The sequence below is a fragment of the Triticum aestivum genome, chromosome 7A (genome assembly GCF_018294505.1).
Source record: "Triticum aestivum cultivar Chinese Spring chromosome 7A, IWGSC CS RefSeq v2.1, whole genome shotgun sequence".
Taxonomy (NCBI): domain Eukaryota; kingdom Viridiplantae; phylum Streptophyta; class Magnoliopsida; order Poales; family Poaceae; genus Triticum; species Triticum aestivum.
The window spans coordinates 744,131,490-744,156,605 of NC_057812.1; the positions used below are offsets into that span (position 1 = coordinate 744,131,490).

The 25,116-nt window shown below is 45.4% G+C and overlaps 1 protein-coding gene and 1 pseudogene across 2 annotated transcripts; both read left to right on the top strand.

The window, feature by feature from the left end:
• The first annotated feature begins 301 nt into the window (after window positions 1-301).
• On the top strand, window positions 302-4,870 carry LOC123149944 (disease resistance protein RGA2-like; annotated as a pseudogene).
• Window positions 4,871-19,617: 14,747 nt separating this feature from the next.
• Window positions 19,618-23,512, top strand: LOC123149946 (disease resistance protein RPM1-like). 2 transcript variants are annotated; one of them, XM_044569739.1, is made up of 4 exons: window positions 19,618-20,099; window positions 21,448-22,658; window positions 22,756-22,821; window positions 22,928-23,512. In XM_044569739.1, the coding sequence occupies exons 1-4, from the start codon at window positions 19,618-19,620 to the stop codon at window positions 23,359-23,361; spliced, it is 2,193 nt and encodes a 730-aa protein (XP_044425674.1). In that variant the 3' UTR covers window positions 23,362-23,512. The 2 variants fall into 2 exon arrangements, 1 of the variants encoding a protein (XP_044425674.1); XR_006474883.1 differs by lacking the exons at window positions 19,618-20,099; window positions 21,448-22,658 and having other exon boundaries at window positions 22,679-22,821; window positions 22,931-23,145.
• Window positions 23,513-25,116: the final 1,604 nt, after the last annotated feature.

Consider the following 25,116-nt stretch of genomic DNA (forward strand, 5'->3'; position numbering starts at 1 on the left):
ACCTTTCAGAACTGGAGTGATGCTTCCTGGAAATCACAGAGGGGCAGTGACGGTAATGGAAAAGAAAGAAAGAAAGAGAAGCAGGCACGATGACCTACCATTTCATTGTTAAAAAGCATTAACGGATGGGCACTTGCTTCTTATTAACTATAGCTTAGGCGTCCGCTTCATGTATTTTAATCATTGTTTGATTAGTGAGTGCGCTACAGACAGTGGCTACCTGTTAGTTTTTCAGCAAGTTGGGCTCAGCTCAAGTTAAAAAAATGTGACTATCTGGATCATCTTGTTGACCCCCTTGGATAGTCATTCGTCCTATTTCTCTTACGGTCTAGTGCTGCCTCCGATTCGCCTCTCCTGCAATCTACCATTCCCCTTCATTGCCGCAATTGCTTTCTACCTTCATCATCCTGCACATCTTCATCTGTGTAAGCTCTCTCCCCTCTCTTTTCTTTCTTGTCAGTGTTAGTCTTCTTCATCTGTGTAGCTCCTCTGTTTCCTATCTGTTTTTTGCTGCAGTTCACTGATTTTTCTCCCTGTTTCCGGCTCCTGCAGGCTTTCCATCACTGATTTGGTACTCCAGAGGCCATCTTTAGAGCTAGGTGGCTCCCGTTGACTATTGTTCATTTCTACGTGTTCATCCTCTTCCACCATTTAGTGTCTTTACCCATCCATTCCATCTCATTTTCCACTCCTGATATACTTCTCCGGATCATTTTTCATACTAGTGATCCATAATCTATGACCCAACAACTGCCCAAACAGAATATTCTGTGAACACACACAAATCTGCCTTTAGAGTAAATTTACACATTTCCCATCTTTGCTCTCTTATATTCACTATTTTCATTCCTCAAAACAAAAAGTAAGAGATTCATCCTTCCCCTCATCCCACGGTGTGCTTTCCATGGCAGAGGTGGCGCTGGCTCTGGCTGGCGTACGGGCTGGCCTACAGTTAGTGGTATCGCCGATCTTGAAGAAGCTCCTAGCTGACCCTGCAAGGTGTCTTGGTGTGGACATGGTGAGTGAGCTCCATGAACTGAAGACCAACATCATGCCACAGTTCACACTACTGGTTGAGGCAGCTAACAAAGGCCCACACAGGCCAATGTTAGACAACTGGGTCCAGCAGCTCAAAGACACCTTTTGTAAAGCTGAGGACCTGCTAGACGAGCATGAGTACAACATCCTCAAGCACAAAGCAGAGAGTGGGAAGGATTCTTTGATAGAACATGAATCTTCCAGTGGTACTATTATGAAGCATGTGCATACTGTGTCGAGCAGGCTGTCCAATCTGCGTCCAAAGAACAAAAAGCTACTCGACCAGCTGAAGGATCTGAAGGCCATCCTGGCAAAAGCCAAGGATTTCCGTGAACTTCTCTGCTTACCTGCTGGTCGTGGTGCTGAGGCCTTCGCAGTACCGGCATCGGTTATTCCAGTTGATACATCATTTGCACCTCTGAAAGTGATTGGTCGTGACAAGGATCGGGACGATATTTTTGATCTTCTTACGAAGCCAATTGCTGTTGAGTCTGATGCAAGTAGGTATTCTGGTCTAGCCATTGTTGGACTTGGAGGCATGGGAAAATCCACCTTGGCACAGTATGTTTACAATGACAAGAGGGTAAAAGAACATTTTGAGGTCAGGATGTGGGTCTGCATCTCGCGCAAACTTGATCTCAGTGGCCATACACGGTTGATTATTGAATCAGCAAAAGGAGGGCAGTGTCCATCTGTTGATAACCTTGATACTCTACAATGCATATTGAGGGACATACTGGAAAAATCAAAGAGATACCTTCTTGTGTTGGACGACGATGTCTGGTTTGAAGAGAACACCAATGAGATGGAGTGGGAAAAACTATTGTCTCCTCTAATATCTCAACAGACGGGAAGCAAAGTTTTGGTAACTTCTCGATCAAATATACTCCCAGCTCCTCTTTGTTGTAATGAGATTATTCGTTTGAAAGACATGGAAGATACCGATATCCTAGCACTCTTCAAGGACAATGCCTTTTCTGGTGCAGTAGTCGGAGACCAGAAGGTGCGTGAGAAGCTAGAAACTATTGCAGAGAAGCTTGCTAGAAGACTTGGAAGATCTCCTCTGGCAGCAAAAACTGTGGGTTCACGGCTGAGCAGGAAAAAGGATAAGGCTGCATGGGAAAATGTTCTGAGCACTTTTGTGGAGTTACGAGAAATTAGATCCAAGTCTGCAGAGGTGCTTCCTATATTGCAGTTTATATCCAAAAGGCCACTTGTATTCAATTAAGGAGTTGGTTCACACGTGGCTAGCAGAGGGACTTATTGATTCGCCCAATGTGAACAAGAAACTGGAAGATATTGGGAGGGGTTTTTTCGATGAGTTTCTCTGCGTTTCATTCTTTCAACCAGTTTACGTAAATGACATAGTTGGGGAATATTGTGTTATGCATGATCTCGTTCATGATTTCGTAGAGTCACTTTCCAAAGAAGTCTGCTTCAGATTAGAAGATGACAAGGTGGCAACAATACCATGCACTGTTCGACATCTATCTGTTTGTGTTAAGAGTTTGAAGCAACATAAATACTCGTTCGGCAGCCTACATCATTTACGTACCTTTATCTGCATTGATCCACTTACAGATGATGCAAGAGATATTTTCCAACACGTGCTGCAAAGTTTGAAGAAGCTGCGTGTACTTAGGCTGAGGTTTTACAATAGCAACAAGCTACCTGAATCTGTTGGTGAACTGAAGCACCTTCGGTACTTGGAACTCAGAGGTACTTCTATCTCTGAATTGCCTGGATCATTGTGTGCTCTTTACCACTTGCAATTACTTAAGTTCAGTGGCAATGTTAAATCTTTGCCTGAAAAACTATTTAGTTTAAGTAAGCTGAGATACTTTGAAGTTGAAGGGTGCAGTCAAATCCCTTACATAGGCAAGTTAACTTCGCTCCAACATCTCAAACAATTTTCCGTGCAAAAGCAAATGGGCTATGAGGTGCAGCAGCTAAAAGATATGAATGACGTTGGAGGCAGTTTAAGTATAAAAAATCTTGAGAATGTCACTGGGAGGGATCAAGCCTTAGAAGCAAAGCTACATGAGAAAAGGCATCTTGAGAACTTGCACCTTGAATGGAGTGACATGACTGCACATGATAGTTTACATTTGGAAACTCTGGAAGGTCTGATGACACCGCCTCAAATTAGGGGCCTTACTATAAAAGGTTATGGATATGCAAAATACCCAGGCTGGTTACTTGACAATTCTTATTTCCACAATTTGGAGTCACTTGCGCTTGTTGATTGTAGTGCCTTAGAAATGCTACCATCCAATGCTGGCCTCTTTGGGAATTGCTCCTCACTTCATCTCGAGAATGTCCCAAACCTGAAGACATTGCCTTCTCTTCCAACCAGGCTTGAAGAGTTGAAGATTGAGAAATGCATGTTGATTATGTTTATTTCTAACGATGAGCTAGAACAACATGCCCAAAGGGAGAACACCATGATGATACACAACTTGGAGTCACGGCTTTCTTCCTTGTGGGAGGTGGATACGGGATCCAAAATCAGGAAAGTACTATTGTCGGAACATTCATCTCTCATTTGGTTGATGACATTGATGGATGCTGATATTTCTCTTCTTCAAACCATTGAAAGTGTTGTACAAAGAGAGGGTGGTGAAGAATTGTTTAAAGAGGATATCATCAAGGCATGGATATGTTTCCATGAGGAGAGGGTAAGACTCATTTGTAAAAGGAACATAGGCCTGCGACTGGTACCACCATCAGGGCTTTCTCGGCTTGATCTTTCGTCATGCATCATTACAGATGGGGCATTAGCTGTTTGCCTTGATGGTCTCACTTTGCTGAGACATTTGTCTTTGAAAGAGATTATGACTTTAACTACACTGCCGTCACAAGATGTTCTCCAACAGTTGACAAAGCTTCATTACTTGTGCATCAGCTCGTGCTGGTGTCTTAGATCATTGGGGGGATTACGAGCTGCTACCGCCCTTTCAGAAATTAAATTACGGAGCTGCCCTTCTTTAGACTTGACACCTGGAACAAGTTCTTTGCCATTGTCCCTTGAGGTTCTCGGAATATTTCACTGGATGGTTTCCGCCGATTTCATCAGTATTGACTTGCCCCACCTGAAAGATATTTCCATGGCTTTCTGCAGAAGCCCTTCATCATTGTCGATTGGTCATTTAACCTCCCTCCAAAGATTGTCACTGCACAATTTACATGACTTGTGCTTCCTTGAAGGCTTGTCCTCGCTGCAACTATCCAGCGCACGGTTTACACATGTCCCCAACCTCAATATGAAGTTTGTCTCACAGTTGCGAGTCAAGGGGTCCCTCTATGTTAGCAGCCCCGTAATGCTCAACCACATGCTCTCAGATGAAGGTTTTACAGTTCCAGAATTTCTCGGTCTTGATGGATGTAACGAGTCCTTTTCATTTGAAGAATCGGCAGATTTCTCATCTATCAAGTGGCTGTCATTTTTGAATTGTGAAACCAGTTCATTGCCAGTTAATCTCAAGTGCTTTTCATGCCTGCGGGCACTACAGATTGTTAAGTGCCCCAATATATCATTTTTACCTGATTTGCCATCTTCCCTTGAACACATATTTGTGCGGGATTCTGAACTCCTGAAGAAGAGCTGCCGAGCACCTGATGGAGAAAGCTGGCCAAAGATTGAGCATATCCACTTCAAAAAATTTCCATAATTTTCATCCGGATTTGCAACTATATAGAAACAGAAAGGCAAAGACCTCACCTGCTCGCTCTAAAATAGACGACGTATGTTTTCATAATTTTTTGGAATTTCAAGTATCTTATGTATTGAAAAGTTACCCTCCATTAATTCAAAAGTTTCCCTATTCATTTATTTTCAAACAGCAGGCCTATCCAGATTTTTTTGATCTGTCACTGAGGTGGAGCGGATTTCAAACAGCACTTCAGTTCTCCCATGTGTCTTGTTTTGTTATCCTCATCTCAGAGTGTTCCTTTTGGTTGGTACTGGTTGTACTGCTAGCTTCTGTGCTCTGTATGCTGTGATGTACTCCTGGAGAGTTAATAATCTCCATGTACCGTCATAACTGAACTTGTGAAGTTCATTTTTGGATTACCGTGGAGGTTGATTTGTCCTTTGATGTAGAATAAAATTATGTATACTATACATTATTCATTCGATTCGTTTGTACATGATATAATAGATGTCTACTGCTGAATATATGGTGGAGATTGTCCATTCTCAGCTGCTGTTGTTGCGGCTGTGTTTGCAGATGTTCTCAGTTGGATAGACTGAATCTATGAAAAGAAGATGAAAAAAAAAGAAATAACGGAAAGGTGTGACTATTCTCTGGTGTAGTACACCCGAGTTTGCAAAAAATTGAAAAAAGGTGATAAAACAAAATCCAAAAAATCTGAAATTTTGTGATAGCAAACTTTATCAAATGTTTGGGCTTCTTGCAAAATTTCAGCCAAAAAGTACACTTCAGAAATTTATCTTCACGGGATCTTGAGCAGAAGTTCAGATACGGTGCAGTACTGAAGCTCGACTGCTTTCTGAATAAGTTGACAGTATGATTCTCTCTGAGTGACATCAGATTAGCACGAACTTTCATTTTCAAGAAGCTGCCATCTACTGAACCTGAAACTGAACATGTGTGCCGTAGAAAGCCAGTTGCTCATCTGCACTAAGAAAATTGAGCAGAGCAACCTGACTAAACAATATCAACTGAAGTAGCACTTGGTCCGGTTTTACCCTCAGGCATTTGCCGAATCGGTTGGTTAATCAGTAGTACTTCTTTATGACACAATAAAATTAAAAAATCAACACTGTTCTTCCCTCTCAACTGAATCCCTGATTGCTTTCGCGTACAACAACAACATGGGTGTCAGTGCAGCTGCAACTTCAACTCTGCTCTCTTATTTCTTGCGAGATCATGACAATGTCTGTTTTTCTTCTGAACGATGAATGGATGAACAAGTGTTTCACTCAGAATTCGAGACAAGACCGTTAGCGGAGGAAGGGGGACATTTCATGCCGGCAAGTTTGCTTGAGAGTCAGACTGACGAGGCCGAGGTCAGCGCGGTCGTCTGTGGCACCATTACACAGCTCGGGCATGAGGGACGAGCACTCTTTTCTTCTGAATCCAGTTCCATGGGTGTAGACTGAACATATACATTCAGTACACATCCATATGATCCAACCATCACATATGTACACAAGAGTTACAGAGAATCAAGATGCCAACTTAAACACGTAACATTTTGCCTACCACGCATATTGCTAACAGTTGTGTGGGATTAACCGCATTCTGAACAAGTTAACACTATGATTCTCAGTGACATCAGTGGCACATACTCCCTCTGTCCCGAATACTCCCTCCGTTCCTAAATATAAGTCTTTTTAGACATTTCAAATGGAATACAACATACGGATGTATGTGGACATATTTTAGAGTGGAGATTCACTCATTTTGCTCCGTATGTAGTCAGTTGGTGGAATCTCTAGAAAGACTTATATTTTGAAACGGACGGAGTAGATCACTTTTTAAAATGGATACGGAAGAAGGGCATGCCAAACCCAGTTGCTTCTCTGGGTTACTCATGTCCGGTCAGATTAAATACAGGACCAAAGATACACGGGATCACCCCATGGAGAAATTTATAAAGGAATACTACTGCTCCAGGCTCGGACAATCTGCAGTCTAGCAACCGCTGGCGCCAATCTGCAGGCTAAGTACAGTACGACCACAATTGAATTGAATGGTGCCCAAACACCTGTCATGCAGCTACATTCAGGTTACGGCAAACCAACTCAAGGACTATAAACCAGCTATACTGTTTTCCTTTTTTCCGAAATGTTCTCACAAATATAATTGAAATAATTTCGAAAAATGTTCATATGCTTCTAATTTTTAAAAATACTTTACTGTAATTTTTATAAACTTTCACCGCACATTTAAAAATATCCATACAATGTACACATTTGTTCACACAATGTTACAAATATTCATATCTTTCAAAAAATTCTTGAGACATTTAAAAAATGTTCACACATTTAAAATGTATTCATAATATATTTACGCAAAAGTTCAAGTAAATTTAAAAAGTTGTTCACCTGATTCGTAATAAATGTTCATGATATGTGAAAAATAGTTAAAGGAATTTTTGAAAAAAAGTTCAATATGTTTTAGAAAAATTCAACGTGACTTCCGAAATTTCTCAACATGCATCTGAAATATATTTAGCATGTACTAAAATATGTTCAACATATATCTGAAAAAAATACCTAATGTGTATCAAAAAATTAAACGTAAACATTTTTCAATCTATGTTTGAAAAATGTTTACCATGTATCAAGGGAATGTCTGTACGCTAAACCGAGCTGATTAAAAATCATGAATTTAAAAAAAAGGGGAAACATAAAAGAAAAGACAGAAAAAAATTGAACAGTAAATAGAAAACCGAAAGGAAAACAGAAAATGGTTAAAATAAACGGAAAAGAGAAAGAAAAAAACAACCGCGAACCTTCTTCAAACCAGCAAAACTAGAGTACAAGCTTCCAAAATCGTTCTGAATGCGCTGGCCCATTCAGCACTCCATCTAGGCGAGGCTACGGTAGGTATCGCACTAAACGCTGTATAACATGACGTGTTAAATAATCTGAATTTACTGAGTGCTATCCTTGGGCTGAGAAAAATATATCCGGTCAGAGCAGAGACTGTTCATTCATGTACTTGCTAATCCATGTTGAAAAAATAAATGTACTCACTCTGTCTCAAAATAAGTTTGTTAACTTTATACTAAAATTAGTATAAAATTGTACTAAAGTTTAAACAATTATTGTGGGACGGAGGGAGTACTTGCTAATCTCCGAATCCCTGTGGTTGATTTTGTGAAGAAGAAGGGCATGGTGGTTGGTGGCGTTGCTGCCAACTCCGCTCTCATGGCGGTTGGATTTTCTTCCTTCCTTCCTGCCCTTCAGCCATATGCAATCTGATTGGATTTAACCAAGCACCAGGATGGAGATCTATCCACAAGCCCTTCTTTCACCTGCTCACATAAGGATCCTCAACAGGAAAAACACGAGAACTCAATGCCCCAGTTTCTGAAGTCCCGCGGAACAGGAAAAACACGAAAACCCATAGGATTTACTGTCTCGACAGAACTTATGAAAATGCATACGAATCGGATGAGAGATGTGAACATAACAGGAAAAAAACAAGAGGTCTACCTCTTGGTAGGAAACTAAGAGTCCTTCTAAATTCCTGTGCCACAATCCATCCATAGGAATTTGCATTTTTCCTTTTACGAAAGACATCTATAAGAAAATGTTGTTACAAGTAAAATTCTTCAAATGTTCTACTTTTTTTGATACAAAAAATATAAAATCCTACACGCAAGTGAGCCCCAAGTGTTCTCTTGTTTCACAACACCCAACCGTGACAGTCGCATCACCAGATCAATTGCACCAGCAGCCAGCAGGCATCTAGTAGTAGCCGCACTTGTGCCCAAGCATACAGGTCGTTCCATATTCGATGCAGACTTGATCTAGACTTGTCACCCACCACCACATGCTGCTATTTGCCTTCCTTGTCGATTAATAACTTCATCGGTGATTATATTCCACAAAAATGATAGCGCCATATGATGGGGGACAAGCGTTACCCCAACAAAACAACAATATCGATGATGTCACGTGTAGGGAGGAGTGTGGCGTGGGTATGGATGACATCGGTGTAGAGGACGGCATCTCTCCAGATGGTGTGCTTCTCGTTCAACTGGTTGCCCCAAAATTTAGGGACGGAATAATGAAAACAACGTGATCTCTCCTCAAATTTTGGGATGTAATGTCCAACTGCATCATAGGACCCCATAAATTATTATCTAGAAGTTGATCAACGTGTGGGAACAAAGAGTAGCAACAATGCAGCAATCAATCTCTCTCTATTGCTGAACAATGATGTGAGGTTCAACTAATAGATAGTAATAGTGAATAAGCACTCTCGCGACCCCTCTCGCGACCGCGTCACCCCCGCGGGCGACCGATCGCGCCTCCAGCGCTTCCTCCCCTCCCCCTCCCCCTCCCCCTCCCCTATCTCCTTGCCACCGTCGCTGGCATCCGGCGCCGGGCCTGGCCCAGGCGGCGCTGGCGGCGGCGGCCTTTGGCCTTTCCCCTCGCGCGTCACTCTGACGCGGGGCGGTGCGGCGCTGCGGGGTGCTCCCAGGCGACGACGGTCCGGCGCGGCGGCGGTGCTCTCCGGCGTGGTGGCGGTGCTCTCCGGCGTGGTGGCGGGGGATCTTCTAGGCGGCGGCGCCCGCTCGGCCCAGATCTGGGCCCTTTGTGTTAGACTGTATATATATGAGGACTCTTGTATACGCCTGTAATTGTATTGTACCCTTTGATACTATTATATAATGAGATAGCCACACCCCGTTTAGGGTGTCGAGCAGTTTCCCAAACTATATGTTTTACATGGTATCAGTTTAGGGTTTCGATGTCTTTCGCTGCCCTTGCCGCCGCCGCCGCCGCCTCGGCTTCCTCCAACATCGCCGTCGCTGCACCGGCCCAAGCACCGGCCTCCACAGCCGCTCCCTCGTCGCCCTTCATGGCGTCCCGCCCGCGGGCTACGGCCTGGTGGCAGGCTCAGCCGCCCGGCGGGACTCCCGCAGGTCAGATCGGATCGAGCGGGACAGGCGGCCTGCCCGCGCCGGCCTCTTCCAGTGCTCCTTCCTCGACCATCGCTCTTGTACTGCCGGGTCCTCGCGACTCTGCACTCGCGCCTGTCGCGGCTCCTCCATCTTTCTACGGCGCGCCTTGGTATGGCGCCCTTGCGTCGACCCTTGGCACCATGCTGCCGTCCTCGTCGGCCTGGCCGGTGCCCTATGGTGCGCCACCGGTGTCGCCCTATGCGGGGCCGTCGCACCACCAGCCCTACATGGTGCCGCCGCCATCCTCGCTGCCCTATGGGGCCGCACCTCCGCTGCCTTCTGGAGCCCCGACTGGCCCGGGTGATGGCTCTGTGGCTCCTGGCGCCTACCCGGCCCCTGGTGCCTATCCGGCGTCTCCATACGCGGGCGCATCACTAGCAAACGCCCCACATCAAGACACGGATCCTCTGTTGGGTTGCTATGCACCACCGGCGCCGGCTCATATGGATCATGCGGTGGCGCTGTCGCCGTTCTACTTCTCGCACCTTCTTCTGGTAAAGCTTACGCCGGATAACTATTTGTCTTGGCGGGCTCAGGTGCTGCCTCTCCTTCGCAGTCGTTACTTGGAGGGTTACGTCGATGGCTCCATCCCGTGTCCGCCGCCGTAAAACACTGCATATCCCCCCGTGGATCGCCTGTCATCAGGACTGCCAGCCCAATCTGCATCTTTCCAATATTCTTCGTGTTCCCACTGCTACACGTAGTTTGTTGTCTGTTCCTCAACTTACTCGTGATAATAATGTCCTTGCTGAGTTTCACTCTTTTCGTTTCTTTATCAAGGATCGGGACACGAGGGCCGTTGTACTTAGTGGTCGTCTTCGCCATGGCTTATATGCTCTTGACGCACCGCCCACATCTCCTATGCAGTCTTCTTCCCAGGCGTTCAGCGGTATTCGTGTGTCTTCCACACATTGGCATGCATGTCTTGGTCATCCTGCTGCTCCTATAGTTCGTCATGTGCTACATCGTCATGAGCTACCAGTTGTGTCCAATAAAACTGCTGAAACTATTTGTGATGCCTGTCAGCAGGGCAAGAGTCATCAACTTCCGTTTTCAGAGTCTAGTCGTGTTGTGAAACATCCTCTTGAGCTTGTGTTTTCTGATGTATGGGGTCATGCCCAAACGTCCGTTAGTGGTCACAATTATTATGCCAGTTTCATTGATGCTTATAGCCGGTTTACTTGGCTTTATCTTATTAAGCGAAAGTCTGATGTGTACGATGTTTTTATTCAGTTTCAAGCACACGTTGAGTGTCTCCTTAAGCAGAAAATTGTCCATGTTCAATCCGACTGGGGGGGGGGTGAATACCACAACCTCAACACATGTTGGGGAACGTAGTAATTTCAAAAAATTTCCTACGCACACGCAAGATCATGGTGATGCATAGCAACGAGAGGGGAGAGTGTTGTCTACGTACCCTCGTAGACCGTTTGCGGAAGCGTTATATCAACGCGGTTGATGTAGTCGTACGTCTTCACGTCCGACCGATCCAAGTACCGAAAGCACGGCACCTCCGAGTTCTGCACACGTTCGGCTCGGTGACGTCCTCACCTTCTCGATCCAGCAAGAGGGGCGAAGTAGTAGATGAGTTCCGGCAGCACGACGGCGTGGTGACGGTGTTGGTGAAGAACAATCTCCGCAGGGCTTCGCCTAAGCACTGCGAAAACTATGACAGAGGATAAACTAGAGGAGACGGGGTTGCCGGCACACGGCTTGGTGTTTCTTGATGTGTCTTTGGTGCTAGCCCTGCCCCTCTATTTATATGTTGAGCCCTGGGGTCGAAACTTGGAGTAAAAGCCTCCACAAAGTCGGTTTCACCCGAAAGGCAAGAGTCCTTCTCGGACTCCAGGGCCAGACGCCAGGGTTCCCGGCGTCTGGACCCAGACGCCAGGGACCCTGGCGTCTGGCCCCTGGACTCCGCAAAACTTCCTTATGATGCTACCGAGTATCGCAGTCTAGTTGGTGGTCTGCAGTATCTTACTATCACCAGACCTGATGTCTCATATGCAGTCAACCGAGTCTGTCAGTACCTCCATGCACCCAGGACGTCTCATTGGTCAGCTGTGAAGCGTATCCTCCGTTATATCTGCCTCACTGCTTCCTATGGTTTGCTTCTCCAGCCTGCACCATCTTGTGAGATCTCCGCATTTTCAGATGCAGATTGGGCTGGCAGTCCTGATGACAGGCGATCCACGGGGGGATATGCAGTGTTTCTTGGTCCTAACTTGATCGCCTGGAATGCTCGCAAGCAAGCCACGGTGTCTCGCAGCAGTACTGAAGCTGAGTACAAGGTAGTTGCCGATGCGACTGCTGAGATCATATGGGTTCAGTCCTTGTTGAGAGAATTGAGAGTCTCTTCTGCTCATCCTCCAGTGCTTTGGTGTGACAACATTGGTGCTACTTATCTTTTGTCCAATCCGGTGTTTCATGCTCGGACGAAACATATTGAGGTAGACTATAATTTTGTTCGGAAACGCGTTGCACAGAAGCTCCTCAATATCAATTTCATCTCGTCAAAGGATCAACTTGCTGACATCTTCATGAAGCCTCTTCCACAACCACAGTTTGTAGGCTGTAGGCGCAATCTTAACTTGCTTTGTACCTCAGGCCATAGTTAAGATTGAGGGAGGGTGTTAGACTATATATATACGAGGACTCTTGTATATGCCTGTAATTGTATTGTACCCTTTGGTACTATTATATAATGAGATAGCCACACCCCGTTTAGGGTGTCGAGCAGTTTCCCAAACTATATGTTTTACACTTCAGGCCCCATCCGGGTCTGGGCGGGCCGGCGGCGGGGAGGGTCGTCGGTGTGGCTTTCGGGAGGCAGGGGAGCGGCGATGGGCGGGTGGATGCTGGCGCCGCTGGTGCTGCCCTGCTGGAGCGTGGCCGGCGGGGCTTTACGGGCCCAAATCGGGCCTGGCCGGGCCAGGGGTGGCCTGGTATGCCCTACTGCTGCGTCCGGACGGCGACCGCGACGGTGTCAGAGACTCGGGCCTCCCGCACGATGGCGGTGGAGGTCGTCCCCCCCCCCCCCCCCCGCGCGTGGCTCCGGTGCTGCCGCTCCTGTCGCCTCGTGCGTCTCTCTCCATCCTCTTAGCCTCGTGGTGGTCATCTCGGTGAGGCGGTGTGGGTGGCGTCAAGACCGCGGTGGCGCATGCTGGTGGGCGGCGAGGTGGCTGGTTGGCTCCGGCCTGGTTGGGCAGTGGGGTTTGGAGTGCGGGAGAAATCCCTTGCCGGCTATCTTCTGGCTCCGATGCGGTGACACCTGCGGTTGCCACCATCCCTTCTTGGAGGGTGTCGGATGTATCCATCCCCCACTTCCTTTCGCGTGCCGGTGGAAACCCTAGGACACGTCCGAGCAGCAGCGTCGTCGACGTCGCATCCCTTGTTGGAGGTGCTGCTTGGTACGCGGCGGATCGGAGCCTGGGTCTATGGTGGGTCAATTTCGGAGGACGCAGCGGTGGCGGGTCATCCGCGCTTTGTCGAGCTGCCGTTGTTGGCATTTCTTTCTTCTTCTTTGTTCTTTCTCTTTTCTTTGGGCTTGTTGTGCTTCTCGCCCGAGCATTCCTATGTAATCGGTGTTGGTTGCTTTGTAATACAAAATGGGGGAACCCTTTTTCGGTATAGTGAATAAGCACAACTACAGGTGCACCAATTGACATAAAATTTATGTGGGAAATATCCGGCTCTACTCAACATTTTCTCTGTTAGCAGTTTGCTGTTGCCCCTTGATATTTCTTGTTAGTTGGTTTGGTAGCCGTTCAACATCAGCTCTACTCAGCATTTTCTGCTCATGATCATGAAACATACACATGTTCCTGTAGGCATCCAGCAACCAGCTGCAGCGAAGGCTTGACCCATTATCTGAAGCAGCATCATCGATAGGTCGGCAATGTTCACACGACCAGACCACACAAAAACTTCATGTGGTGCTCCAAATGTATGTGGAACCATGCTACGCGCCAATCTCCTATTTTGAATTGGAACTCTATATATGCCAATGAATCAAATAGCTCAAAGTTGATCCGTGTCTAGCCAACTCACTGCAATAATTTAATCCCAATTCTTCTAAACGACTAGTTTTTTCATGAATAAATCCTTCACTTATCCACATTGCGACGACTTGAATTCCCGAGTAAAGTTCCTAGTTTTAGGAAGAAAAGAATGGTATAGGAAGCAAAGATCCTTGCAGGCTGGTGCGGTGCCACTGCTCGGGAGCTTGGCGAGGCTGATTGGTTGTGTGGAAGGGCCTTCTGGCTGTTCTTCCTTCCTTCAGAAGCTGCACTGTGGTAGAGGCCGGAAATGGCGAGACCACCGCCTTCTGGTTGGACCATTGGTCTGGCTCCACGGGAGATACCCTTGCGGTGAGGTTCCCTTCCCTTTTGACACACTCCCCTAGACCCAATATTTCTGTTGTGACATTCTTCTCGGAGCTCCCCCTAGACCCACCTCCAGCCCCGTCTCTCCACGGTAGCGGTCACGGAGCTCTACCTCTTGGCTGTTGAACTGTGACATGTGGCGTTGCACCCCCTCGTAGAGCAAAATAATCCTATACGACCGGGTCGTACGTGCGACCCGGCCGCATGGGGAGGCTGGCAGGTGGGCCACCCTCACGAGGTGCTGTCTCACAAGCGGATCGTACAGGATTCGCCTCTCCTCGTAGACGACACTTACAGATGCTGACAGCGTGAGATGTTGATTTGTCTTGCTAGTGTGAACAGCCATGGCTAGTAGCCAGTGTGGTGAGCTAACATGGAAACGGTCGAATATTCATTGGCATGCAGGACGGATATAATTAATTAAGAAATAGATTGCTAGCTGCACGCACGCGGTGGTGGTGCAGTACGAATAATTAATTATGAAATGGATTGCTAGCTACACACTTGCGGTTGAACTCCAATTATATTCTGCTAATCAATGATGGCCGTACGTGCTTCACTGTTATCGCACACCGATTATGATTTCTCGTCCGTGCGAACGTATTTGACTTACTAATTCTTTGGATTGCTTACCACACGTGCCATGTGGTTACCTAGACTGTAGATAGATAAAACTCAAACGTCTTCTAGATCTACACGATCTTTTTTTAAGGCAATGATCTACATGATTTTTTAAGGCAATGATCTACACGATTTTTTTGGGCTCCAAATTCTCTTATTATTCAAGCTAAATAGGCAATGATCCACACGATCTTTTATCGATCCAGATTGTAATGCCTGAGCGAACCCCCACGTCACCCCTCCTCTCGATAACACCGCTCCCATGCGGCCGTGCAGGGCCGCACTTAAGGATGGCAATTTTACCAATGGGTACGGGTACCCATGGATACCATACCCACATCGACAGGGTATGAGCATAATTTTATACCCATAGGTAGGACACAAGTATAACCTTCTACCCATGGATATACCCATACCCTACCCATTTATACTGACATGTGGACCTTTCCTTTGGTTCACATGTGTACCTAAGTTAAATTTGTGTTGTGAACTTCTGAACCTATGTTAAAGTTGTCACCAATTGTCAATTTTAATAGAGATAATTGTCATGTACCCATCTATCTGTTATTGAGTTGAGATCAATGTTTTGTTTGTCAAATGTGATATGGATGAATGTAAAATTGCGAATAATTTGTGTACTATTTGATCTACCCATTAGGTACCCAATGGGTATGGGTACCCGTCGGGTATGGGCACGGGTAAAATTTCATACCCATGGGTACGGGTATGGGTAGAACGTGGTACCCATTGACTACACGGGTATGGGTTTGGTATTGCTCTACCTGCCCCATACCCTACCCATTGCTATCTTTAGCCGTACTAGAGTGCCGCCGCCCCCTCCCGTCTAGCCCATCCAACTCCTCGCCCCTCCTCCCGCCACTGCCGGCATTGTCGCCGGGCAAAGTCCCTGCGACGCGGCGGTGGTGGAGCTTCCTCAATCGACGTCCTGGAGCAGGTGGCACGTGTGTCATGGCGGCGGGCCAGGTGCGGCAACACAAATCTCGCAGCGGCCGTAGCGCCCGCACCGACCTAGGCTTCGATGGTGGCGTGGGACGGCGGTGACCAGCTGATCTCGGTGAGCATCTTTGCGGATGGACGATGACAACGGCTGGTGGTGGCAGGCAGGGCCCTGATTTTGTGTAGCCTGGACGGGTCGTGACCATTCTTGTGCTTGCTACATCGCTGCATCTCCGACAACTACATGTGGAGGAACTCCTGGGCTAGTCTCGCGACACGAGGACTATCCGGGGTAGGGGTGGATTAACGAGTAGCTCGCCTCATTAAGCTCGTACTCGTTAAGGCTCGGCTGGTTAAGCTTGTTAAGATTAACAAGTAGAAAACCCTGCTTGGCTCGGCTCGTTTGAAGCTCATTAAGCTCATGAGCGCTTGCGAGCCCTCGTTAATAGATTATAATATGATACGATATACATGATGAATGTGTAGGTGTGGTTTTCAAGATGAAATATGGTGTCTACAAAAAGAAACGCAGTAGTTTGTTGCCTCACATGTCGATTAGGTTGAATAGATGGGCTGAGGTGCTACAAAAAGTTTGTCACGTAAGATGAAAATATATTCTGGGTTGTTACTAACGAGCTTAATGAGCTACGCGTGAAACTCGTTAGCTCGTTGTTAAGCTCCTTAAGCTTAACGAGATGAAATCAATGATTGGCTCTGTTCATTAAGAAGCGAGCTACGAGCTTAACGAGTCGAACTATCGCACGCTCATTAAGCTCGTGAGCTACGAGCTTTTGGTCCAGCACTAGTCCGGCGCAGCGGTCCCGGGCATCACTAGGAGAAAAACTACTTTACATGAGACACATTAGTCCCGGTTTGTAAACGTTTGTAAACGAACCAGCACTAATGTGGTGGGCCTTTGGTCCCGGTTCGTGACGAGCCAACACTAAAGAAGGGGGGGCCTTTCGTCCCCACCCTTTAGTGCCGGTTCCAGAACCGGCACTAAAGGTCCTTATGAACCGGGACAATATCCCGATTCTTCACTAGTGCATTGTAGTGGTGGACTCCTCCATCGTCGGGGGTGATCGGCCCCCCTGGGCGGCGGATGGTGGCGTGGGGGGCTGTTGGTCTGCTCCAAATAATAAAGGTGGTCTGGCCTTGCTGTTCTTCGAGCACCATATCATCAAACGGCTTCATGTCGACCTCCTTGAGTTGGCCGCCATCAAGTTCTGGTCATCCTCTTGGAGATTTCTACAGTTTGGCGCATGGTGCTACTGGATATCTAGAGCAGAATCGACAGAGGTGGAGAAACCATGGTGGTTGTGATCGGAGGTTGGTATTGGCAGAGAGGGTACTGGTTGTGTTGAAGACAATGCAGCATAGGTTCTCCTTGTGTGTCGGGTGTTTGGCATGCAGCAGTAGCCATGGCAAGTCGGGGTTGCAACACCGGTGAACTGCATTCTTGGTGGTTCTCCTCGAGTACCGAGCCACGATTTGCAGTGTGTAAATCCAAGGTCTAGACTTTATTGGTTGTACCTGGTAATGGCCTTGCTGAAGGCATTGTTTTGAAACTCGGACTTTCTCGTGGGTGAAAACCCAAGATCTTTGATCAGGCAATGACAACACTTGTGCTTTGTTTCCTTCTTGGAGGCATTGCTTCTTGAGAATCTCGTTAGTAGTACAAGTTTTGTCTTTGGTGGTGGTTAAAGTGCTAATGTTGCGAGTGGTTCAACATCGTGACGGGTCTTTGTTTTCTTTCTTCTTCTGTTTTTAAATTTTATTTTTTGGCTGTGTGCATTCCTGATGTCTTTGGATATCTTGTTGGTGCAGAGGCTGGGTGTATTTTGTACCATCATGATATTAATATACCCCCTTTATCGAAAAAAGATTGTAATACATTCGTGCAGCTAGGTCTAACCCAGTTCAATGGATAAAAATAAAAAACAGAAGGATCTACGCCATGGCCCGACCTAAGACATTGGAGGCTCTGTAGTATTATTTTACTTAATGTTTACTTCTTGCTAGTAACATAAAAAATTTAAGCGAGGAGCTAATCTCATTAGAAAAAATAAATGATAAGTTTGCATGTTTTTTTAATATCGAAGATCATACTTATTATTCTTGGAAGAATATAGGAAAATAAAGCTTAGATGTGTGGCGTTTCGGAGCCGGGGATCACATGCTCCCGCCTATGAACAATAAATTCAAAAAATGGCAAAAACAATTGGTGCTGGAGATGCTCTTGTGAGCTAGGCGCATGCAAATTTTGTTGGTGAAAGGATATTCAGGGAGCTCTCGGCAAAAAATTCAAAATGTGGCTTGGTAAGAAACTGTATGAATTTATCACATTTGCTTGATCTGGGTTTGTGTGGAAGTAGTGTTGGTTTGAGTTATTAAGCTTTGACGTACTCACTTGGTCATGGAACAACTAGAAGACATTGCATATAGTTGTAACACGATTAAGTATGTAGAGGCGAATTGAATGATTGAAGGAATATAGCCCATTTCACGTATATGGCTAACGGGGAAAATACATCATGAGGGTCAACACAAACAGAGGCTCCATCGATTCACTAATCAAATACATTAGTTTCTTAATTAGGACTTCGATCGATGTCAAGACTTCTTATGGCTACTTTTATATATAGACCGAGACTGCGGGAGGCACGCACACAAAACAAAGTCTACTTTGATGATGCATGCTGGCTTAATTTTACTATTCGCCATCACAATCTGATCAAGGTGGATGATAGCTAGCAACTCAACTCTCAATTGTCTTAACTCAATAAAGTCTAATCTGATGATGCATGCTAGCTTAATTTTAATTCACCGTTACAAGTTGGATGAGTAGTTGGCGAGTGTGTTTTGAGTTGTTAAGCCGGCCGGCATACCAGTGTCTAATCACATGCACCGCGGTCTCGCCCGGTGCAGATTCAATGAAATGGCAAGGATTAACTAAGGCGGTCGATCGGTGATTGTTGTCTAGCTAGGCAACTACACGTCAAATCAATTTGTTGTTAGTGCAACTGCTCCCTTGTTATCAAGGACTTAACTTGTCTAGCTTGCAAGTCTTGTTTGAATATGTAAATGTTAGGTAACCTCTATTTTTCTTTTGAAAGAACATAGAAAAATAAATCTTACATGTGCATTTTGGGATGAGGTGTGACCCGGTAAGTTTTGGACAAAATTATGTCCAAGTGGTTGTTATAGAAAAGAGGGTACAATAAATGAAATAACAATGATGTTAAAAGTGCTGCCAGTAGACTAGCCATAGAGTGTAACCTACACTAGTAACATATACTGAGGCTATATAGACTCATATTGAGTAGTGAGTAGTAACATAAATGTGGTCTCATGCAAAACTTTATTTATTAGGTTATATAGACTCATATTGTATTGGATATGTGATGTTAGGGTAACTAGCTAAATTACTCAAATTACATCTCTCCTCATTAACTCAATGCCACATAGGGAAATTTGCTGAGTTGGACTTGATGCTACTGTCGAAGGTACTCCCACTATGGCCAGTCTTAAGCAATAGATGCATTTTCTTCCATTTCTCCCTATAAAAGGGGGTGTTGTTCTAGTTTGAGGAGCATAGTGTGGCCGCTTCGGAAAGGGGGTGTGGTTCTAGCTGAGGGTTGTCATAGCTTCTTTCATAGTGTGACCGCTTCCGAAAGCCGAAAGTTATGAAGTTTCTGAACCAACTCTGATAAGCAATCCTATATCAGTGTCCATTCAATTCCATGAGGTATATGGATTGACTCGTTAGGCTGTTCTCCAACAACCCTCCTTGTGTGTGAGCCTACTAGCACACCAAATAAGCACAAGAGAGCCTAAAATTCAGATTGGGCCTGTAAAACTGTGGTAGGTTAGGTGTGCTGATCAAACACTATTGGCTCTAGTAGGATACCAGAGAGAGAGAGAGAGAGAGAGAGAAAGAGGGAGAGAGATGGCAGATGCCATTGTTGGTCCACTGTTGAGCAAGCTGCAGGCGCTAGCAGTGACGGAGGGGAAGGCCCTAGCCGCCGTGGGCAACGAGATTGACCGCCTCCGTGACAAGCTCATGTGGCTGCATGCGCTGGTGCACGAGACTGACCTCCGCAGCAGGTCAGACAGCAATCAGCAAATCCGCGTACTCGCGTACCAGGTGCGCGAGGTTGCCTTCGCAGCCGAGGATGCCATCGACCATTTCTTCCTGCAGGCCGACCTCTCCCGCTTCGGTCACAACTGGCGTGTGGCGGCTGCCATGTTCTTCTCTAACTTTGGCACACAGATCCGTGTCCGGTACATCCTCTCCCGGAAGATCAAGTCCATGAACACGAGGCTAGAGGATATTGTGGACAACAGTGCCAAGTACCACAGCGACGATGGAAGTACAAAAGCGACCACATGGAGGGCGTCACGTGCCATCCCTCCAGTCCGCCAGAACTGGTAATTGATCAACCCATGCCTAATATGTGTAGGATATTTGTCTAATTTACATCGCAAACACATGTATATTAGTGATCTTCCAGTCCACGCACATGTGACACAACATGTCTTTTATGGTCATCTTGTGATACTAATGGGAACCGAACACTCTAAGTGGTCAAAGATACTCCCTCCGTCCCAAAATCTAAAGCCAAAGTTCAACTTTGACCAACAACTTCAACCTCCATGCTAGCTATAAGGATATCAGATCATCTACTGCATTGTGCTAACATGTGACGGGAAAATATATTAATCTAGGCCGAGTGAATGCCATGATTGTAATCTTAATTCTCATTAGTAAGCTACCTAATATTACTTTTAACTAATAAATAATTAATGTTACGTTGGGTAACAAAATTGTAGAAAAATTGGGAACTCAAATTAAAATATACTATAATAATTTGATGAAGAAATATTTATATATCTATGAAAAAGAATGAACCAAGTGCTTCATAAATTTGCTCTGTTTAATAATTATGACTAATTCGACTGATTCGACCAATATACTTCCAACCTCAGCAACGCAGTTATGTCTTCATTCTCCTAATAATGAACCTAATACTGCTAAAAAAGATGTGAGCATGTTCTGGATAGAGATAATTCGTTGTGAAACAGGATATCTTTTCGGCAGAACTATATATAACCCCCGTATCAAACAAACCCAATGATTTTATGTTTCCATTGCAAACTCTGAAGAATTTTTATATATAAGCAGCCATAATTTGTCATGTACAAGCAGGCAAGCTAAAAACTTTGTTGGTACCTTTCTAGGGTTACGTGTATTTACAAACTGAGGTATGTAGTAGTACATACTGTAGTAGACACATAGTAGATATGTGAAGTTGTGAGTCTGCGGAACTTTCTTTTAATTAGTAGTATGCTACCTAGCTTAACATGGCTTATTCCTTTCACATGTGAGAGGTGTTAACTTCTCGGGCAATCTGTTTTCCCGCCACCATGTCGGCATTCTGTTGGCCCAGTATTTTCATGCATCCTGGCTTTTCTTTGGCTTTTCCTTTCCTACCAAGTTTCTTGGTAAACTTATTTTTATCTATTGGAAATTGTCACATTAGTCGTATCACTGCAGGAAACTAATCTATTTGAGGAGGCTTTTGTATATATATAACCGTGAGTCCGACCTAAAATCGTAACATACATTAAAGTATATATACTGGAGCACACATCTCAACTGTATTAAAGATCTAACTAACTAAATAATTTAGATGATGTCAATTATCTTGCTTGCTTGAATAGAGCAATGTGTTACTTTTGCTTTACTAGCTTTAGCTAACATCTTAATCGGAAACAGGGATGACAGGGACTTGGAGAAGAAGCAAGATGCCAAGGCGGGCGGGCCAATACGCAAGGAAGAAGAAAAGAAATTGAAGGACCTCCTCCTTAAGCAAATTGGAAGCCGTGTGATTTATGTGGTTGGTGAGAGTGGTATCGGGAAAAAGTATCTGGCACAGAAAGTATACAAAAACATCAAGGGAAATTTTGACGTACATGTGTGGGCAAGCTTTCCACCAGACACCATCAACATCATTGGTGAGATAAAAAGAAAGCTGGAAGATAAGTGCTCCAAGCTGCAGCCTAGCGTGGAGAGTATAGACCAAGTTAAGTACTTGGTTGTGGTAGATTGCCCGCTGAGTAACACCATGCTCGGGGATAACATTATTGCACATGATTTGCTCAAGGGTGCAGAAGGTAGCAAGATTGTGCTGACAGCAACGTCCAGTCCCCGTGCAGACAAGAATAATGTCGGCATCATCAAGCTTGGTTATCTGAAAAATCCGAAGAGCGAGACGTTGTTCAACAGGATTCTGGGCCTCAGGGGGCGCAGGCAGACTAAATACAAGACAACAATGATGGATAAGGTCCGCAAAAGAATTGAACCAATAACCAAGGGACTACCACTGGCAGTGGCTCTTCTTGCCAAGTTCATGCGGACCATGGACCACAGCAAGTGGGAGGCAGCATCGGAGTACATCCAGATGAACAACCAGGACAACGCGCTCATGACGATGGTGTCCATGTGCATCGATGACCTGCCCAATGATCTCAAGTCATGCTTGCTGTACACAGCAGGCTTCCCGGAGTGTAGCACAATCGACGCCGGCCAGCTAGTGCGGCTCTGGGTGGCGGAAGGCTTCCTAACTCAGCAGCCTGGGGTGGGACAGGAGGAGCTGGGTCAACGTTACCTCAAGGAGTTTATCTTCCGAGGCCTTTTGCAGCTGGTGAAGAAGAAAGAATACATCGTGGAATCAGTTGCCATTCATGAGCTGGTTCATCAGATTTTCCGGTCCGAGGCGCAACGTATTGGCCTCATGGAAACCCACAATGGTGGTCGGTATGCCTTTGTCACGGTTAGCGCGAGGCGCCTAGCTCTCAACAACAGCAAAATGCCGGGCAAAACAAAGGTGCTTTGGAAGGTGCGAACCGTGCTGTCCCACGACGCACAAGGTATTATGGGAGGTGCAAAGCTGCCCAGTCGAGCTCATGATGCCAAGCTCATGGAAGGTGCGAACCGTGCTGTCCACATTTCTCGAGACATACCACCTCTTTACAAATCAGGCGAGCTAATGGGCTAAGGCGAGATATTTGTGGCATTTTGCAGGGTCACAAGAATCCAAAGAAGGCTCCAACCATCTGATCAAGGAATCCACCTCCCATGATGCACAAGGTACTAGAGCAACATTTCTCAAGAAATACCTACCGCCTCTTTACATATTATTAGGTGAGCTACCGGGCTAATGCCGGATAAATTTTTTGTGGGTGGTGCCATGTAGCAGGGCGACAGGAATTCAAGGAAGGCTTCAGGCAGCTGCTCAAGGAATCCACATTCCTTCGCGTCATCAGCCTGGAGGGCATCAACATTGGCGAGAAGCTGCCAAATCGAATCGGGGACATGCTGCACCTACAGTACCTCAGTGTCCGGTGTTCGAACTTGACAATGGTGCCAGACACCATCGGCAAACTCAAGAAGCTCCAGACAATGGATGTGCGAGGGACCAAGGTGAATACTTTGCCCGTATCCTTCTGGAAAATCAAAACTCTACGCCATGTTCTAGGAAACCACGACCTCCAGTACCCTGAGTTTTGCCAAACATCTGAAGACGTTGACGACCATGTGCATCTGAAAATTAAAGAGCATGTTGATAACGTGCACATCTCCCGTAGGAGCTTGTGGGTGCTTGTTAGTAGTACGTGTCGTCAGTTGTGACCATCCTTTATTTCTTCCACTTCCATCATCTCCACTCGGTCACCACTCCACTTATGTAAATTGCCTAAATAAATACTCGATCTTATGTTACGAGTCAGAGTGTGACAGTCAGTCAGTTTGTAAGAGTAATGTATAATTAAATACGTGTGTATCAAGCCCATGGTGTATTGTATAACTATGAATTGAAATCATATTTTCAGTTCATAAAAATCTATGTATATGTATATTTTTTCACAAATTAATCGTACATAATGCATGATGTTAATGTTTCTACTACTCGCACCATTTATTACCACACGAGGCTTGGTACATGGTCGGGCATACAAATCGAATATGCATACCGAAATGTTAGAAGCCGACACCACATTGACCAATACCGGTAAATTCAGTCACATTCCTGGTTTCCACTTATAGAAAACAAAATATATTTCAAGAAATTCGACCATGGACGTCATAAAAGGTAATGACATCAGAAACATGACGGAAAAAGCGATTAAACGTGGTTTGATGGTTGGTCGAGGATAAATCCGAGGCATCAATTTTTTTGCAGGTTGGTCTCCCTTGACTAAATATTTAGGCACCTCACATTTTGTTAAATCCCACGTGGCACCTCACGTTTAGGAACCAATTGTGCAGCCCACCCAGTCCAATAAGTCAAACCGTGCTCCTGCATCATTGAGCTCTCCTGTTGGTAGCGCCTCGTCACAGCCGTGATGGAGAGGATTCGTCACAGTGATGCTTCTCTAGTGTGTACCAATGCTTCCATAGTGTGTGTCCTTCTGCTTGGCAACTTTATGTGCGTACATATGCTTTTTTTGCTTGAAGTGCAGTGAGATATCTGTAGAAATTAAGTTGGAATTATGAAAAAAGAAAGTATTTTATACACCCGTCTGCATAAAATGTCCTTCTCGCGTACATAGAGAAACATTTTAGGATATGGTAGGAGATTTTGAATTCAAATGATTCCAAACATTGTGTGTTGTTGTACTATGATTTTACTTTGGGTTTAACCTTAGGGTAGATTGAACTGTGTTTCAACATGAAGTATAGCATCAGATTAAATCTGGAAGATGTTATTTACTGTGGTAACCTGAAGTTTTATGTGCTGCCTGGCAATAAAATATTCTTAGACAAGACATTGTAGCATTTGTATGAATTGCCTATGCACTATCTCAACTGAAATTTGCCATGTTCCATAGGTTACAGCACAGAGGCCCTGATTAGAGTGGTATGAACCACTATCAGGACATCTAGGTTGCACTACAGCAGCTGGCTATTGCTGATCCCTCTCAAGACCGGATTGATTTGGATGTGACCGAAGATAGAGACCAGTACGAAGTGGATTAATTCGTGCCTAGTGCCAAACCACATCATTTTTTTTCTTTCTTTTTTGTAAATGCAGCGTTCTTTCCTTCTTTTTTTTTTTGCGAAGACAGCGTTCTTTCCTTGAGATCTGGTACCTGGGTTAGTTTATTACTCTACCTTACCTTGGGCAGGCATTAACTTTGATTATTCACTCATCCAGAACCCAACAAATCTGGTCAATGGTACAGAGAGAGCTATGGTGGGTGCGCGTTGGTATCATGAAAATTAGGACAAACGATTGACACCATCAAAATCAACATAAACTATTGGTTCCACTTCCACATAAGATAATTAAGGTAGGGCAAGAAAGTCAAATAATTTAACAATTGCCGTGTGGGTGGAACGGGAAATGACTGACTGACTGACCGTGCGTACTTGGCCGGCGCCCGG

What these genes read in the sequence shown, in the direction of transcription:
- LOC123149946 (XM_044569739.1), top strand. Translation starts at nt 19,618, where the DNA reads ATGGCAGATGCCATTGTTGGTCCACTGTTGAGCAAGCTGCAGGCGCTA. An exon ending in CCTCCAGTCCGCCAGAACTG is followed by an intron (nt 20,100 to 21,447) that starts GTAATTGATCAA and finishes AATCGGAAACAG; the next exon opens with GGATGACAGGGACTTGGAGA. An exon ending in TGATGCCAAGCTCATGGAAG is followed by an intron (nt 22,659 to 22,755) that starts GTGCGAACCGTG and finishes GGCATTTTGCAG; the next exon opens with GGTCACAAGAATCCAAAGAA.